This window comes from Bos taurus, chromosome 4 (assembly GCF_002263795.3).
Source record: "Bos taurus isolate L1 Dominette 01449 registration number 42190680 breed Hereford chromosome 4, ARS-UCD2.0, whole genome shotgun sequence".
NCBI lineage: Eukaryota > Metazoa > Chordata > Mammalia > Artiodactyla > Bovidae > Bos > Bos taurus.
This window is the reverse complement of record NC_037331.1, coordinates 27,391,126-27,409,374: the sequence shown is the minus strand read 5'-3', so window position 1 is coordinate 27,409,374 and position 18,249 is coordinate 27,391,126. Positions and strand designations below refer to the sequence as shown.

At 37.9% G+C, this 18,249-nt stretch overlaps 1 protein-coding gene across 11 annotated transcripts in view; it reads right to left on the bottom strand.

Annotated features, from left to right (window-relative positions):
- Positions 1–18,249, bottom strand: part of HDAC9 (histone deacetylase 9) — a 988,950-nt gene that overhangs the window by 264,700 nt on the left and 706,001 nt on the right. For all 11 annotated transcript variants that reach the window (XR_009494194.1, XM_059885810.1, XM_059885813.1 and 8 more), the window contains 2 exons: positions 10,671–10,791; positions 5,753–5,802 (listed from right to left, as the gene is read on the bottom strand). Coding sequence is in view for 10 of the 11 variants with exons in the window: in XM_059885810.1 (XP_059741793.1) it covers positions 5,753–5,802; positions 10,671–10,791 (171 nt within the window). In the remaining variant the exon portion in view is untranslated. The remainder of the gene's footprint in view (positions 1–5,752; positions 5,803–10,670; positions 10,792–18,249) is intronic.

The window sequence follows — 18,249 nt, the reverse complement described above, 5'->3', positions numbered from 1 at the left end:
ACAAATGCCATAAGCCCCTTTATACTTTTACAACCATGTCAAAAAATAATATTGCCTGCCAATAGTGATGTGATTGGAGTTGCCTCCTCCGAGCCATAAAAGAAGTGCCGAGTCTGTTATCAATTTCTCTAAGTGTATCAGGGGAATTATGGGTCGATTCAGTTCCAAGTTATAAATGACAACTCAAAAGCCGCAGAAGTGTTTGAAGCTGGGAGCTGATGACGACATTATCATAAAAGCCTGCTCGTCCTTGCTTTTGTGGTTTTTTTCTTTTTTCTTTTTTTTGTGGCCTATCAAGTGAAGAGGGAAAAATAAGGCTGAGAAATGACTTCAAGATTTCTTCACACAGCAGCAGGTCAGATGGCCAGGAAAATGATCACTATTTTTAGTGATACACCCTGAGGAGTGAGAACTAAAGTGGTCCAGCGCTGGCTCTTGTTTCCAGAGTCCCTTAATTATCTGTTTCACTGTATGATGACCAAGGCCTGGGGTTTGGTAAAATGCTCTTTTCAATTGGTACATTTTCCTGTAGTGCAATCACACAGTAATCAGAAGTGAGTCATGCTGTAGTAACGAAACAAAATGAGAACCAAACACAAAGGAATTCTGAGACCTTGAGATCGTTGTTCAGAACATCATTCTGGAGGATACACTTTAAAGCGCCTTAGATACCACTCATGCATTGAGCTACCCGAGCAAATAATCGCATGCCATTTTATGGGAAAATCAAATAAGTAGTAGAGATTTTTTTAACTTCATAATGCCCCAGGTAGACCCCTCAAAAACCAATTAATCCATCAGCATTCAGTAGGTACAAATTAAACCCATCTAGTAGGAAGGTATATATTCTAGGTAACTGCAGTTTATCGTAACAGTTGGGGAGTATCAAGTGTTTTGGAATTTAAACCAATGGGTTCATCTTAGATAATATGAACCAGAAGGGTGCCTTAAGACAAAAGCAATTTCAGTGCTTTCAAAGCCTGCGAGGGTGCCCCCATGTTGCTGCCAAGCTGGCCCACTCCAAGTTCATACTGGATATCTTTTGTATACTTAAGATGTCTCAGACTGTCCTGGAGGTAAAAAATAATACAAATCCATAAGGCTCAGTTTCTCTTAGGACCTATATCAAAACCAAAGATCTCAAGAGTCCGAGATGGTCTAAGAAGACAATAAGGTTCCTAAAAGAAACAAAAACACTGAATCAAGCTAGCTGTCTAGCATCAACAAGTGTAGATATACACAACACAACACATACATGCATACACACTCACTTAGACCTACATAAACACCATCAGAAGACCTATCGGCCAACTTTATAAAAAGAGGTGCTTCTCTCAAGCCCTTTCCAGCAACAATGGAGTCAAACTAATCTAATGTTACTCTTCCTGCTTCTGCTTGTCCAAGCTAGATTTCTCTACCGCCCTCACTGCCACTATACTGATTACATCAGTGCTAATCTATGACACCCACTGTGCCAAAGCAGCAGTCTCTGTTCATTCCTTGGGCACCTTAAGAGTTGACTAGAGCAGTTCTTGCTAAAGAATAAGAAGTGTCGGGGGCATGGGTTTAGCATAGCTGAGTAGATGTACTTTGTGTTCAAGGGACAGTGAGCCACAGGCACAGCAGAGGACAAGCTTGAGAAGTGGGTCCTAGAGAGCTATCCTCATTTCAACTCTGGGTCATGAATTAAACGTACTTGTAAATGAGTGGGGGTTTGATGACCACCACTCTCTAACAGCTTTGCTTTCCTCCCGATCACCAAATCCACAGAGCAGTCATTAGCTTTGTTTCACTCTCTGCCTCATTTGCAGATAATCAGCCATTCTCAAACAGCCACTTGGGATGTCAGAAAATAAGTGCAAAAGCCAATGAGACTCATTCAAAAAGTCAGCTAATTCTCTGCTTTCTAGAACGGCTTTGCAAGCTCCTGGCTCCACAGGAGGGTTGAGAAAAATGAGCAAGGATTAATGTGGGATGGTGACTGTCCTGTGCTGGGAGTCAAAGTGTGAAGCTCATGGTGAGCTGCCATGAAGGGGACCACACTGCACTAGCCACCCAGCTGTGCTGCTGGGCTCCAGGGACCACGGCTGGTCTGCTGAAGATGAAAGCTTTGGAAGGACCTAAGCTGCACGTCAACCTCATACTGCAAGCCTTTTACAGGTGACTTCAGGAAAATAACTTCTTTATATATTAAGTTTTAAATAATAAATTTATCTTTATTATTCTATTTATCAAAGGAGAAACAACTTCTTTGAGCCTTCAGGCTCTTATCTGCAAAATGGTATTAATAATAATGACTGTTTTATAAAGTTGTTATAAACCTCGGTTGTATATCGGTAAACTGTAATGTCCAAATGGACACTGGCTGTAGCTGTGATTCTTACTTCTACAAGGCAGGGTCACAGGTGAAGGAATAGCAAGATTATCCTTGCTTAATCGAGCATCGCTGAAATGATAGAATTAGCTGAAAAGATATGGGATTTCCCTGGGTAAAATTTAGTTATAGAAAAATAATTGCCTGATATATACACAGGACTAGTTGTGGTTTTTTCCTTCAATTATCTAAGAAACTTAACAGACTTAAATTCCTAAGTCCTTGGAAACCTGATCTACAATTATTTTGGCCTATCTTGATTTAGCACTCAGTTCTATAGGATGAAGGCTTTCCCAGAGGCTCAGACATTAAAGAATCTGCCTGCAATGCAGGAGACCTGGGTTCGATCCCTGGGTTGGGAAGTTCTCTTGGAGAAGGGAACCACTACCCACTCCAGTATTCTGGCCTGGAGAATTCCATGGACTATACAGTAATGGGGTCACAAAGAGTCAGACACCAATGAATGACTTTCACTTTTCATTTTCTATAGGATTATGGCTTGTTACTGGTAAGGGCTAACTTTAAGTACACTATAGGTTATAGGGTATGTTTTAATGACCCACAAAGATATTGACATTTTTCCTCATACACTGTCGGATCCGAATAACTTTGCCTTTAAATATGGTATAAGTATCCTGGATCAAAAAGGCTTCGTTAATTACTGAAGACAAAAATACCTCAGGAGGTTCACAAACAAAATGTCCCACAATGCAAAGTGCTTTGTGAAGTTTACGCCCTTTTCTCCAGGAATATAATGTATCTGCAGACTCAGTGTAACTACTGAAAACTGAAATCTGCTGTAACACTATGTTAAACCTTCTTGTATTACCTTTTCTCCAGCAATATAAATGTCTAGCAAATCAGCTTCACACAGGAACCTGCAGTGCTCAGGGTCTGACATTTGGATTACTTAGGTATTTTCACAATCTTGAGATTCTTAATAATTTCTGGACAGGGGTATTTGCATTTTCATGTGGCTCTGAGCCCTACAAATCATCTGGCCAATCCTGAAGTCCAGAATAACTTTTGTACTGAGAAAGAGCCTTAAGCACAACTGACCAAATAAGTCAAAGAATATACTTCTGACGTTTATGTTATTTAAAAGCAGTCAACAGAAACAATCCCATTTACCACTGCATCAAAAAAGAATAAAATATCTAGGAATAAACCTAGCAAAGGAGGTGAAAGACCTATACTCACAAGATGAGCAATTGGAAAGAAACAAGATGACACAGATGGAGAGATTAGACCATGTTCTTTCACTGGAATAATCAATATCGTGAAAATGACTATACAACCCAAAGCAACCTACAGATTCAATGCAATATCTATTAAATTATCAATGCTATTTTTCACAGACTTAGATTTAAAATATTATAGAAAAAATTTGCACAAAAGACCACAAATAGACAAAGCAATCCTGAGAAAGAAAAATGGAGCTGGCAGAATCAGGCTCCCTGATTTCTGACTATACCACAAAGCTACAGTAGCAAAGCAGTTACGTACTGACATGAAAAAAGAAATAAATATCAACAGAACAGGACACAAAGGCCAGAGATAAACCCAGGCACCTATGGTCATCTAGTCTTTGACAAAGGCAAGAACATACGATGGAGAAAAGACAGTCTCTTCAATAAGTGGTGCTGGAAAAACTGGACAGCTACGTGTAAAAGAATAAAATTAGAACACCTGCTAACACCAAACCGGAGAAGGCAATGGCACCCCACTCCAGTACTCTTGCCTGGAAAATTCTATGGATGGTGGGGCCTGGTAGACTAGAGTCCACAGGGTCGTGAAGAGTCCGACATGACTGAATGACTTCACTTTCACTTTTCACTTTTATGCACTGAAGAAGGAAATGGCAACCCACTCCAGTGTTCCTGCCTGGGGAATCCCAGGGACGGCAGAGCCTGGTGGACTGCCGTCTATGGGGTCGCACAGAGTCGGACACGACTGACATGACTTAGCAGCAGCAGCAGCAGCTAACACCAAACACAAAAATAAACTCAAAGTGGATTGAAGACCTAAATGTAAGGCTGGATACTATAAAAGTCTTAAAGGAAAACATAGGCAGAATACTTTCTGACATAAATTACAACACATCTTTTTTGATCCACCTCCTAAAGTAATGAAAATAAAAACAAAATTAAACAAATGGTATCTAATTAAATTTAAAAGCTTTTTGCACAGCAAAGGATACCATAAACAAAACAAACAGCCCTAAAATGGCACAAAATAATAGCAAACAAAGCAAAAGCAACAGGGATTACTTTCCAAAATAGCTCATGCAGCTCAATATTTAAAAAAAACAAAAACAATCCAATCAAAAAATGGGCAGAACACCTAAATAGACATTTCTCCAAAGAAGACATACCGATGGCCAAAAAGCACATGGAAAGATTTTCAACATTGTTAATTTTTAGAGAAATGCAAATCAAACTACAATGAGGTATTCCCTCACACCGGTCAGAATGGCTATCATCAAAAAGATCTACAAATAATAAGTGCTGGAGAGGAGCGGAGAAAAGGGAACCAAGTGTACCACTGGTGGGAATGTAAATTGGTACAACCATTATTCTTAAAGATACATGCACTCTAATGTTCACTGCAGCACTATTTACAATATCCCAGACATGGAAGCAACTTACATGTCCATCAACAGAGGAATGGATTTTAAAAAACACAGTACATATATACAATGGACTACTGTTGTTGTTTAGTAGCTTAGCCATGTCTGACTCTTTTGCAACCCCATGGACTGTAGCCAGCTAGGCTCCTCTGTCCCTGGGCAAGAATACTGGAGTGGGTTGCCATTTCCTTCTCCAGGGGATATTCCTGAGCCAGGGATCAAACCCTCGTCTCCCGCATTGGCAGGTGGATTCCTTCCTACTGAGCCACCAGGGAAGCCTCACAATGGACTATTCCTCGGCTATAAAAACAAGGAGGTAATGTCATCTGCAGCAACATGAATGGACCTAAAGCTTGTACTGAGTGAAGTGAGCCAGACAAAGACACAAATCATATGACATCGTATATATATGGAATCTAAAAAGAAAATGGTACAAATAAGCTTATTTATAAAACAGAAAGTCACAGATGTAGAACACAAACTTGTGGTTACCAAAGGAAAAAGGAGGGTAATAAACTGGGGTATGCACATTGACAGATACACACTACTATATATAAAACAGGTAACAAGAACCTACTATACAGCATAGGGAACTCTACTCAATATTTTGTAATGACCTATATGGGAAAACATCTAAGAAAAGTGGCTATATGTATAACTGATTTACTTTACTGTACACCTGAAAGTAACACCACATTGGGCATCAACTATAATAAAAAACGTTTTTAAACCAGTAAACTGATACTTACCCCAAGTCCACCACATGGTAATGAAGAAAAAAACTTTTGAGAGGAGTCACCTACATAGTAAAAAGACATGAAAAATATATAAATTTGCATATAATTATAGTTTTTAAAATCTGGGGGTTTTATTAATACATAATATTATGTCACATGGTATTTATCATTTGACTCAGAGGGAAACTGATCAAACTTTAGATTGTTAAGAACTCAAAGCAAATTGATACATATATATATATATATATATACACACATATATTATTACCTGTAGAGTTTATTGCCCCACATGAACAAACACATGCCTATGAAATTTAATTCTCAAGATTTTTTTTCAACTGCCCTACACAATTTATATCACAATATCTTTTTTATTTATACCTTATCATATATAACGCAGCCATTCCTTAAGTGTATCCCACTAACGTGATGCTCTGAGCCACAATGTTTATGAAATACACTCTCATTTTTCACATGCTCCAAATACGAAAATTTTTATCTAAGTATACAGACTTATCCTTAAATTCTAAACATTTCAGATATAGCTGAGGCCAAGTATATGATAAGCCTCTCCATTATTCACACTATTTTAAACAAATAAGTCACAGAACCATAAAAGGGATAACCTTTTCGGGATCTAAAGTAAATGTCAAAATCTTACTTATGACTATCTCTTGAAATTGAGATTTCATATTTTAATCATTTTTGTTTACGAGCACTTTGTTTTTCTATATTATCTACTACATGTATGGAGAAAACCAAATTACCACTCCTAAAGCTCCAAGACTTGTGTCTTACAAAGTAACTAAAGGAAAGGCAAGCGGGCATCTCTATATCATAGTTAACTATTTCTGAAGTGATTCATATGGGTCACTGAGGAGATCAGTGGTAGAACCAGGTACAAATCTCCATTTCACTTATCCTAATTGTTGATGATCAATGAAATAAATAATAAAAATTGAAAATAGGTTTGTGATGAATCTTATGTGTCATGTCAGTAAAAGTCTAGATTCTGCTGTCACAGAAGAAAATTTATTTTGAAAACAATAAACTGTATAAGTTAAGTTTTCAAATACAATTGTTAACAGATGGAAAACTATAAAGAAATGTCTAAGTGCAAATGAAAAAGTAAGATATCTCATTTTATATATATACATATAAGGAAAAAAGACGAAAAGTCAACAGAAAAAAAATACCCAAATCATGAAGAAATATTAAAACTGGAATACTGATATCAGTAAAAGATACATAAGCATTTTTATGGATAGCTTGGGGCATGGTAAAAAGTTTTCTTAAGTTGTTCCTCATAACAAAGATAATTCTGTATCAGTGAATATTTTGCAAGGATGTATTCATATGTGAAATTAAAATAAAAAATAATGTATATTTTAATGTCTGAACAACTCCTTCCATAGTCAGTGAAAAGGGCTAAAGGTAATATTACAATGGAATAAAGTAATTTTTTTTAAATGTAAATTAGATTTTCTTTTTTTTTATTTTTTAACTTTACAATATTGTATTGGTTTTGCCATATATCAAAATGAATCCACCACAGGTATACATGTGTTCCCCATCCTGAACCCTCCTCCCTCCTCCCTCCCCTACCCTTCCTCTGGGTCGTCCCAGTGCACCAGCCCCAAGCATCCAGTATCGTGCATCGAACCTGGACTGGCGACTCGTTTCATATATGATATTAGACATGATTCAATGCCATTCTCCCAAATCATCCCACCCTCTCCCTCTCCCACAGAGACCAAAAGACTGTTCTATACATCAGTGTCTCTTTTGCTGTCTCGTATACAGGGTTATTGTTACCATCTTTCTAAATTCCATATATATGCGTTAGTATACTGTATTGGTGTTTTTCTTTCTGGCTTACTTCACTCTGTATAATAGGCTCCAGTTTCATTAAACTCTAAGTAAATATAGAAGACAAATAATACTTGAGAATCTACTTCAGCACTATTTAAATAATACTAAACAACCAAATTAATCAATAGTTTAAACTTAATAGTGTATAAGAAAAGCCTATTTCATTGAGTTGACTTGATTTATTTTTTAATAACGTTACATCACCTTATCCATGGACTGAACTCCAGTTAGCCAGAAGATAATGAAAACTGGTAGTGAGAGTGACAGGAAAATTAATGCTAAGGAAAACCTCTCACCAGACAGGATTGGAGAGAATGTTTTAAAAGTGTCATCTTACAGGGTCTAGAGTATTTAAAGAGATAAATGGTGCCCATTTTCAAATCTAATGATTTTATACGTTATCGATGTCTTTCATGATACAGAGACTGATGAATCTGGTCATAGTGAATTTTTATGTAAATCCTTTCTCCTAACACCAGAACTGTCGAAAGTAGTAGTATCAATTAAACTGTGTGTATGTACACTGACAAACCCTCCCGCACCATCTGTGGTGGGAGGGATTAGAGGAAGAAGAGGAAGTGTGGGAGTAAAAGAAAGGGATAAAGAGAAAATATCTTGATGGCTATGAATTTCTACACATTCATACATGGCAGCTTCAATCTGGTTTTTGAGATATAAATAAAAAAACAAGCCCCAAGAATTCAAATTTCATAAAGAATGAAAAAATACGAGACGTTAAACTTTTAAAAGATCAAGATTTTAAATTTAGACCCTGAATTGAAGAAGTTGTTTCTGAATTGATGGGAGAGACTGATGTAGTTCAGAAGCATCATCAAATTTGCATTTAGCGCTAGACATCAAGACCAAGCAATACAACATCCTTGTTTCCTTTTACCCCTGGAGCCTGCACACAAGGCTGACACTATTGCACGGATCCCTGAGAGCTGCCCATGGAACTCCACATGTGTATCTACAGTTAACTCTGAAGTCATCTACTGTATGAATTTTATTTCACACTGAATATTCAAAACTAATGAGATAAATGGCCAAATTATTTATACAAAACTGTAAAAAAAATAAATTGATAGTTGGTGCTTTTATCACATATATATTTGAAAAGGACTATTATCCAAGTTCTAAATTACACAGTGGAATTCATTTTTAAATATTCAAATCTTTAAATGATACGCATGTTTTGAGAAAATCAGCTTTTCCCAAAAGTGTCAAATTTCATTAAAAAAATTAAAAAGTGGTATTGCCATGTTTTATAAGTAGAACAGTTCAAAGCTGCCAAAGTTCAAACTTCATATCTTTTACAAATACAGCCTTTCTCTTAATATGTGGAATATGGTTATCGTGGAACATCTCTGAAACACCTACATGTAAATTTATCTTAATTAAATCCAAAGTTTGAGATCTAGTTAAAAAAAAAAAAAGAAATGGGGAAAGTTTTCTACTTGTTTCCTCCTAACTAAATTAACAAATAATAAAAATGAACATAGTTTCTTATCCTTAAAATGCATGAGTATTTCAACCACGGAAGACTGTGCAAGTTATGGTCTGATTTACTTCATCATTTTGGTAAACTGGGTGGAATTATTAATTCATGCTAAAATAAGGAAATTTATTGCACAATATACACAGCAAAAATTGCTTTATGTAAAAATCACCATGTGCAGAGACTGACTCCAGCAACAGAAAAAAGAAAAATAACACACAGAGTGTAAATATCTAAATGGACTCACTTGCTTTATGTTAATATATAAGTTTATTTTTTTTAATTTTATTTTTTTTAACTTTACATATTTTATTGGTTTTGGCATATATCAAAATGAATCTGCCACAGGTACACATAAATTTAATTCTACTATACAAACTGTCTTTCATCAAATTTTCATAATGTTTTCTAAAAACTGAGTAATCTTCCTGTGTTTTCTGTCAATTTCTCCCCACCTGGCATGCACATAAATGCACACACACACACACACAACTGTATACGCTTACTTCATAAATTTAGGGATGCCTGCCACTTGTTTAAAAAGGGTAGATTTTTAATGTTAAAATTGGTGACTGTTAATTTCCTCTCATAATTGCTTTCTAAGATGCCTACTACAGGTCATCCACTTGCTTTCAAATTGTTTAGGACCAATTAACACAGAATCATCTCAAAGTAATACTGAATTGGGTAAAAGAGTCCAATAATTTGGAACTGACATAACAGGTTTAGTGGAAAGAAAGGGACTTTTAAGAAAAAGTCCTAAAATGTATTTTTAGTTAAAACATAATCTTTTGGGCATACATCACCATGTCATGCATTATTATTCTATTATAAAAGATTATTAATAAACTTAATTAACAGAATTGTTTCAGCTAAAATGTTTCTGTCATGAACTTTCTTCAATACTGTTGATTCTATCACTCATACAAAGTTTATATAAAGCAGTGAAACATAAATTTGACTTCAAAATCTGATAATAAAGTTTGGAAAAATCATAAAGATGAGCTTTATTAGTTTTCTACTTCTGCCAACTACTATTTGATTCCATAACTAAAACATGTACTACATAGAGTCTATTAAGATTTAAAATGCAACCTTACTATATAAAATACAGGGTTCTATGTATAGTAATATGGAGTTTTTCATTTAAAATAAGTTATATTGTGCCCTGTGTGTGTTAAGGTCATAGAAGAAAAGAACTGAAAGACACAAAATAAATTTGAAAGGTGAAGATAAATTCACAGAAAAATGTGAAAAAAAAAATTTAGATTAAAAATGTAAACAAACTTCACAATGCATTTACTCCCAACAGCTATAACACGGTGACACAAATGCTATTCAAATAAAAATCAACATCATAAAACCTGCACTGCCATTTTTCCTAAAGTAGGATTTTCTTAATCTACATTGGCTAGATTGTAAGCCGCTCGTTCCACAGAGCACTGCTGTTGGGAGAGCTCTTTATCACACTGCTTGCCAAGTATTCTGAACTGACAGCAGTGCTGACTAATGACAGTGCTGGAATGTGCTGTTCTCAGTAGAATGGAGGCCCATACAGACCTAGGAGTGTCCTGGGGTCCAGCTTCTGTCCGTCCAGGGGGTTGGTGCCATACAACAGTGAGTGATGTTCGGAATGAACAAGCTGTATTTCCTCCAGGCTGGCTTTTCGACCTTGAATTCGCTGAAAGAAAACAGCAGAAGTCTACCGTACTTCACTGACAACATTTAGGAGAAAATAAGACCCCAAGTCACATTTAAGATGATTAATAATGGGCTGAGTTTCATCATGGAGCAATGAGGCATTGATTTGCGTAACAAAGGACCATAATAATACATGAAAAATGAGTGTATACAAAGTTCAGATCCCATGGATTGCTTAAGCCTAAATGGGCAACTGACATAAAACATATTCTTCTTTGGCATAAAAAGATATCTATAAAAAGTTAATAGTTAATAAAAATTTGGTAATAATAGTTAACTCCTTTGTAAAAGTATGTAGTTAAAAACAGGAACTACTGCTTAGTTGAGAAGTAAATTCATTAGATTCTTACTTTACACTCACCCAAAGAAGCTGTTGAAACAGATTCCTTACTGTTTCTTAAAAGAACATAAATACCAATACATTAGTATATTTGATTATTCCCCATACGCTGATCATGTCATGTGTGTGCGCCTCACAGCAGTGTTCATCTAGACCGATATCATTCAAAATATATAACATGGGAATTGATCACAGTTCAGGAACAGAATGGTCTGTGAGGAGGTCTACATAGCCTTGGGAGTAAATATGGAGAAAATTTTATAGCAACCCCTGACAGAGTATTTTAAATGTCTGTTGAATCAGATACAATCATGCATGTCTTCAATTTTTATTTCATTATTGTAGTATCTCATTTTGAATGTATTTTATAGAAGCCTTAGTCTGTGACAGAATGGAAATTGAACAAAAACAATAACTCTTAATCAGAGATAATTTGAGATACTCTATGCTCAATCAATATTTCTACATCCATGTTAGGCAGAAACTTGCATCTTAGCTAACAAAGAATGATTCTTCAACATAGACAAACTGCACCTAAGTTAAGTCTCAGTCAATGGACAAAGCGCTCTTCCCGGTCGCATTTCTCAGTTGACAAATCTTTTAAACCAGTAAACACTGTGCTGGTGTATGAAGTTAATTAGCCTTATTTTTTAAATTGCTATACTTCCTAAAATTACCCAGAGAGTGTTAATATTTTATTTAAAATATGTATCCCAACAAGACACTTGTAAGGCAATATATTAGCAGAGAACTACAGTAAAATTCGAAGACAGTCTGTCCAGGGAATGCTGTCTTCTCATGTTCCTGACCATGAATTACCAGTTGACGTAAAATCATCAGGTGACAACAACTGCTCTCAGGACCAAGAAAATTCCACACTCAGTCTCCCTAGTTTCAGGTAATGCTGCTGCTGTCTGATTCTCCAAGGGGGCGAAAGGTTCAGGGAAAAGAACCTTGATACATTGATACTTCCTAGAAGTTTATTGGCTAGTGGTGCTTGTCACTGAAAATAAAGCATCATTTCAGTGCGAGAGGAATAGCAGGGGACTTGAGGGGTAACAGGAAGCTAATAGGAATGATGTAAAACAGACCCTTCTTGACACTGCGCCATTATGTGCTGAATAAACAAACAAATGCTTATGGCATTTTCATTGCCAAAGCACTGAAGTTCCCTCTACCTGACACCCCATTTACATTGCTAGAAAATAAAAAATATGCTCTGGAGACATTATTCCCAGGTAGGTTTAAATGCTGAAATTAAACCAGGCAGGTAATGCTGAAGACTAGGGCAAATTTATGATGGCCATCTGGTCAGCCACTGCTCTCATCAATAAACAAACATTACTGACCTAGATGGCTCGCTGGTAAAATCACATTTGGGAATGTTTCTGGAAGACCAGAGCAATCAAAGAAACAGAATGACAAGTAATGAGAAAAGGAAAGTTCAGAGTCTCTATTAAAGGGAAACATTTTAAATGTGAGATTTCAGCTGGTGGAAAATCCCCCAAGATAAGCAGTGGTAACTCCATGGTCTGAGTCACCTAAAATTGGAACGAGCAGCACACTGAAACCAGACTGTGGCAACCAGTCCCAGTCTGGCAGAATAATGAACACCATGAAATAACAGGGCTTCCCGCTCTCATTTCTATGAGTCTATGAAATCCATAGCCACTAACATCTACACGCTGATACGGTCAGACATCCATATCTTAAACAAAGCTGGCTCTAGCTAACAATCATACCCACATTTGGACTACTATCATAAAGCTCCATCCCCTTTCCCATAAAGACATTTTTCTACTCTACAACAAATTTTTGCCTCTGGTATAATGTTAAATACCATGAGCAATAAGTGCAGCTCTATGTTTTCACAAACTAGTCATATATATTCACATACCATACATTCCATGCATCTCCTAACTCCCTTCTCATTCTCCCACAACCCCACTAGGCTGAACGCTCAATCGCAAACTTGAAAAATAATCTGCTAACAAGATTCAATTATTGACAGTAGCTCAAGTGCTGATAAATCTTAAGAGGACACCTGCTGCACCTCAGTCATTCCCTTGTGGAATATCAGTTAACTAACAGTAAGGGCAGAGCATCTGGCCCAGCCTGCTTCAGTCAGTCAGTTCAGTCGCATCCAACTCTTTGCGACCCCAAGGACTGCAGCACGCCAGGCTTCTCTGTCCATCACCAACTCCCAGAGCCTATTCAATCTCATGTCCATCACATTGGTGATGCCATCCAACCATCTCATCCTCTGTCGTCCCCTTCTCCTCCCACCTTCAGTCTTTGCCAGCATCAGGATCTTTTCCCATGAGTCGGTTCTTCACATCATGTGGCCAAAGTATTGGAGTTTCAGCTTCAGCATCAGTCCTTCCAATGAATATTCAGGATTGATTTCCTTTAGGATGGACTGGTTGGATCTCCTGGTAGTCCACTTACTCTAAGAGTATTCCTCCCTGGTTTATACCCTAGTCTCCCCTTCATCACTAAAATGTAATAAAGGGCACAAGTTTTCCCTCTGATTTCTTTCTCCTTCCTCTCTATACTTCTTTTTGACTCCTAGGGAATATTTTACACTGGCTCATTTTATTGCTACAGAATGTGTTTTTTAAAAAATCCTACACTATATATAAATAGCAATTCTTTTTTGTTGTTGTTGATTGTTCTAGATTTTTTTTTCCCTCCTGTGGCATGTGGGATCTTAGTTCCCCAACAGGGATTGAATTCTTGCCTCTTTCAGTGGCAGCATGGAATCTTAACCACTGGACCACCAGGGAAGTCCCAGGTTATAAGCACTAATCCTTTACAATCCTTTCTGCTTCTATGCCCACCGGAGAATAAGACCCACAAACAAGGTGTACATGTTTCTACAGAAAGAAGGCAGTAGAAACGAATTCCATATGAAAAACGGCTTCTACCTGGAGAAAGGATCTGGAGAAAACACGTTCTAAGATTTATATCTCTAAGAGGCACTGCTATGGGAACTCCGTGAATGACTAAGCTAAAAATGCTGAAATAGCAGCAGCTCTCCTTTTTCCTTAAGACTGAGTACCTCCTGGAGTAGTTCGTTTTGCCTCACTATCATCAGATATCTTAAATTCATCATATTCTACTTTTCCTTTCAAACTGAAGTCTCCAACAGTTTTCATTTTCTGGTATCATCATCAGTAATTTATTAAGTGATGTGTTTATGCTTAAATATAGACTGTCCCATTTAATCCCTTCCCATATTTTCAATTTCCTGTGTACCCTTTATTCCTTCAGCTTTCTCTCATGATGTGCTCTTGAGCCAAAGGTCAAGAGTATAATGAATCACAAAATAGGATAAAGTGCTCTGATAATCATAATGTAGGGAGATACTGATTTCTGTTCTCAGAGATATTTAGCTGGCAGTATGCCAACCTAAAGTCATCTATGATTCTGACCAAAAGAATTTTTGAGAATTCTGAGTATATGGACACTCAGTGCATATACGGGTTGACATGGGTATCCATCCAGGTATTTCTCACTAGAGAGCCTAACATAGATCTTAAATACCTTGCCAGTATGGGTCTAAGAAAGGAAACTTACAGCTCTCCCTTCTATTTCCTAGTAAAGACACCCTGTGATATAGGATGTAGGCTATCATTACTCTATTTCCATTCTCTGTGACCTGCACTCAAGTAGTCTCTTCCTATAGAGTAGGAAAGGAACTCCTGTGCTAAGTGTCTACTCTGTGCTAAGCACCTGAGGACTAAGGTCTTCTTCATTAGATCAGCCCCCCAGACAGTGTACATTCAGGTTTGAAGTCTGACAAATGTTGTTCAAAATGACCGTATCATTGAGTCTCACAACACACCATGGCTCTTTCCTAAAGAATTGGTCTTTCTGAATTAAAGCCTGTTAATGCAACCTGATTACAGAAGGAACGTTCTGAACATGACCTACAAAGTCATGTTGCAACAGGAAAAAATGCAGCCTACCCACACCCACCCACACACAGAGTGCACACACGGTATAGATTCTTTTTTTTTTTTTTTTTGCCAAGGAGCAGGGAGAAAAGGAAACAGTTCTATTCCTTCCCCTCCTGTGTTCAAAGCCTGGATTGAGGCCAGTGTCCTAATCAGTTCTCATTGGCCCTGGAGGAATCAGAACCTTTTGTAAAATATAATAAAGGGCATAAAATCATGATAAAATGCATGAAAAAGCAGTGCCTTTGGTTAGGGAACTAGAAATAATTTAGCAGAACAGATGGATTGCATTGGTTTGGTATTACTGAGGACATGAAAGGGCTCATTTTGTGGCAGTTCCAAACTAAGAGAAAATGTCCAACTTATATTTGACAAGTCAAAGTACCTGCCTCTGCTGGGGGGAGACCCCATTTTCTTTAATCATTTTCAAAGCAGTGACATATTAGGCAAGAATTTCCATTGATATATCTCATTTTCTGAAAATATTTTATCCACTGTCCCTAAATATAGGGATGCATTCTTATTCTACAAAGATCTGCAGGGCTGCAGACTTAAAGAAAAGAATAATAAATGACTTATGAGTGGCAAAGTTACCTTCTGTTACAAAGCCTATACTTCATATTTAATGAATCAGTTCACACCTATTCATTATTGTGGATATACTTCTCTCTTAAGCAAAGCAAAAAATCTGATCTCACTGCTCATGCCCAAGCTTATCAATGGAGATTTCACATGCTACAACCAATTGCTTCTTTAAATGTTACAAAAAAAGAGTTTATATCTCCTCCCCCCAATACATTATCTCCTTCCATAGCTCCCTCATCATCTAATAACCTGTTCTCCTCGAGTTTTTATCCAGAAAGAAAAGGAGTAGGGAAAGAAGAGTTAGGGAATTCCCTAGTGGTCCCATGGTTCAGTTCAGTTCAGTCGCTCAGTCATGTCCGACTCTCTGTGACCCCATGACTCGCAGCACACCAGACCTCCCTGTCCATCACCAACTCCTGGAGTCTACCCAAACTCATGTGCATTGAGTTGGTGATGCCATCCAGCCATCTCATCCTCTGTCGTCCCCTTCTCCTCCTGCCCTCAATCCCTCCCAGCATCAGGGTCTTTTCCAATGAGTCAACTCTTTGCATGAGGTGACCAAAGTATTGGAGTTTCAGCTTCAGCATCAGTCCTTCCAATGAACACCTAGGACTGGTCTCTTTTAGAATGGACTGGTTGGATCTCCTTGCAGTCCAAGGGACTCTCAAGAGTCTTCTCCAACAACAAAGTTCAAAAGCATCAATTCTTCAGCACTCAGCTTTCTTCACAGTCCAACTCTCACATCCATACATGACCACTGGGAAAACCATAGCCTTGACTAGACAGACCTTTGTTGGCAAAGTAATGTCTCTGCTTTTTAATATACTCTCTCAGGTTGGTCATAACTGTCCTTCCAAGGAGTGAGTGTCTTTTAATTTCATGGCTACAGTCACCATCTGCAGTGATTTTGGAGCCCCAAAAAATAAAGTCAGACATTGTTTTCACTGTTTCCCCATCTATTTCCCATGAAGTGATGGGGCCAGATGCCATGATCTTCGTTTTCTGAATGTTGAGCTTTAAGCCAACTTTTTCACTCTCCTCTTTCACTTTCATCAGGAGGCTTTTGAGTTCCTCTTCACTTTCTGCCATAAGGGTGGTGTCATCTGCATATCTGAGGTTATTGATATTTCTCCTGGCAATCTTGATTCCAGCTTGTGCTTCTTCCAGCCCAGTGTTTCTCATGATGTACTCTGCATATAAGCTAAATAAGCAGGATGACAATATACAGCCTTGATGTACTCCTTTTCCTATTTGGAACCAGTCTGTCGTTCCATGTCCCACGCCCAAGGTCAGGGGCGGCAGCTGAGAGGAGTAACCCCACGTCCAAGGAGCGGCAGCTGCACAGGCACAGGAGGGCTGAGAGGAGCTACTTCACGTTCAAGGTCAAGATGGGCGACCTCGTCCAAGGTAAGGAGCAGTGGCTGCGCTTTGCTGGAGCAGCCATGAAGAGGTACCCAACGTCTAAGGTAAGAGAAACTCAAGTAAGATGGTAGGTGTTGCGAGAGGGCATCAGAGGGCAGATACACTGAAACCACAATCACAGAAAACTAGCCAATCTGATCACATGGACCACAGCCTTGTCTAACTCAATGAAACTAAGCCATGCCGTGTAGGGCCACCCAAGATGGATAGGTCATGGTGGAGAGGTCTGACAGAATGTGGTCCACCGGAGAAGGGGATGGCAAACCACTTCAGTATTCTTGCCTTGAGAACCCCATTAACAGTATGAAAAGGTCCCGTGGTTAGGACTCTGCCATTTCCACTTACCAAGGGCGTGGGTTCAGCCCCTGGTTGGGGAACTAAGATCCCACAAACCAAGAAGTGAAGAAAGAATTGGTGGGAAGGGGGAGGCAAGGGAAGGAAGGAAGGAAGAAGAGTAAAAGAATGAGAAGTAGGAAGGAGGCTACCAATAAGCAAGCAGGAAGCCCAACAGGCTCTTGGTCCTGTCAGCCATATGAAAATAGAGTGAATTTCAAGTTAGAAGGCGTAAGTTCTGGGTTCTGTCACGTGTCCATAACATGCCCACAGTCTGCTATCAGCTACCTTTCTGGAGGTTTGTTTCTTCATTTATAAATATACAGAGATTTAACCGAATTACTTTTAGCCCTAAAACGGTGAGTAAAAATGGTAAGCCCTAAAATGGCTATGTGAATTACCTCATATACAACAAAAATTCAATAAACATCCTTTATTTTTATGTATAGCTTTGCCTCAGGCAAGCAAATATAATAACTGAAGTGATAAATTACCATGGTTGAAGCAAGAGAGGAGATCTCATTATGAAGGTTTTCAAAAAGATGCTACATGTATTCCTTGAAGTCCATTTTTAAAAATGCTTAATTATATTTGAAAAATAAGAGGTTTTTTAGAACTCATATTCCTATCCCATGATAACCTCAAAATAATGGACATTTTTCCCAATTATAAATTTCATTTTGTTCATAATGCTTTGGAGTTAATGCCACCTTTGTTTCTCAGGCAAATGTTTACTTTGTTATTTTCTCACCTCCAAATATACGACTCTGTTCACTTCTCTGTCTCTACCTCATTAAGC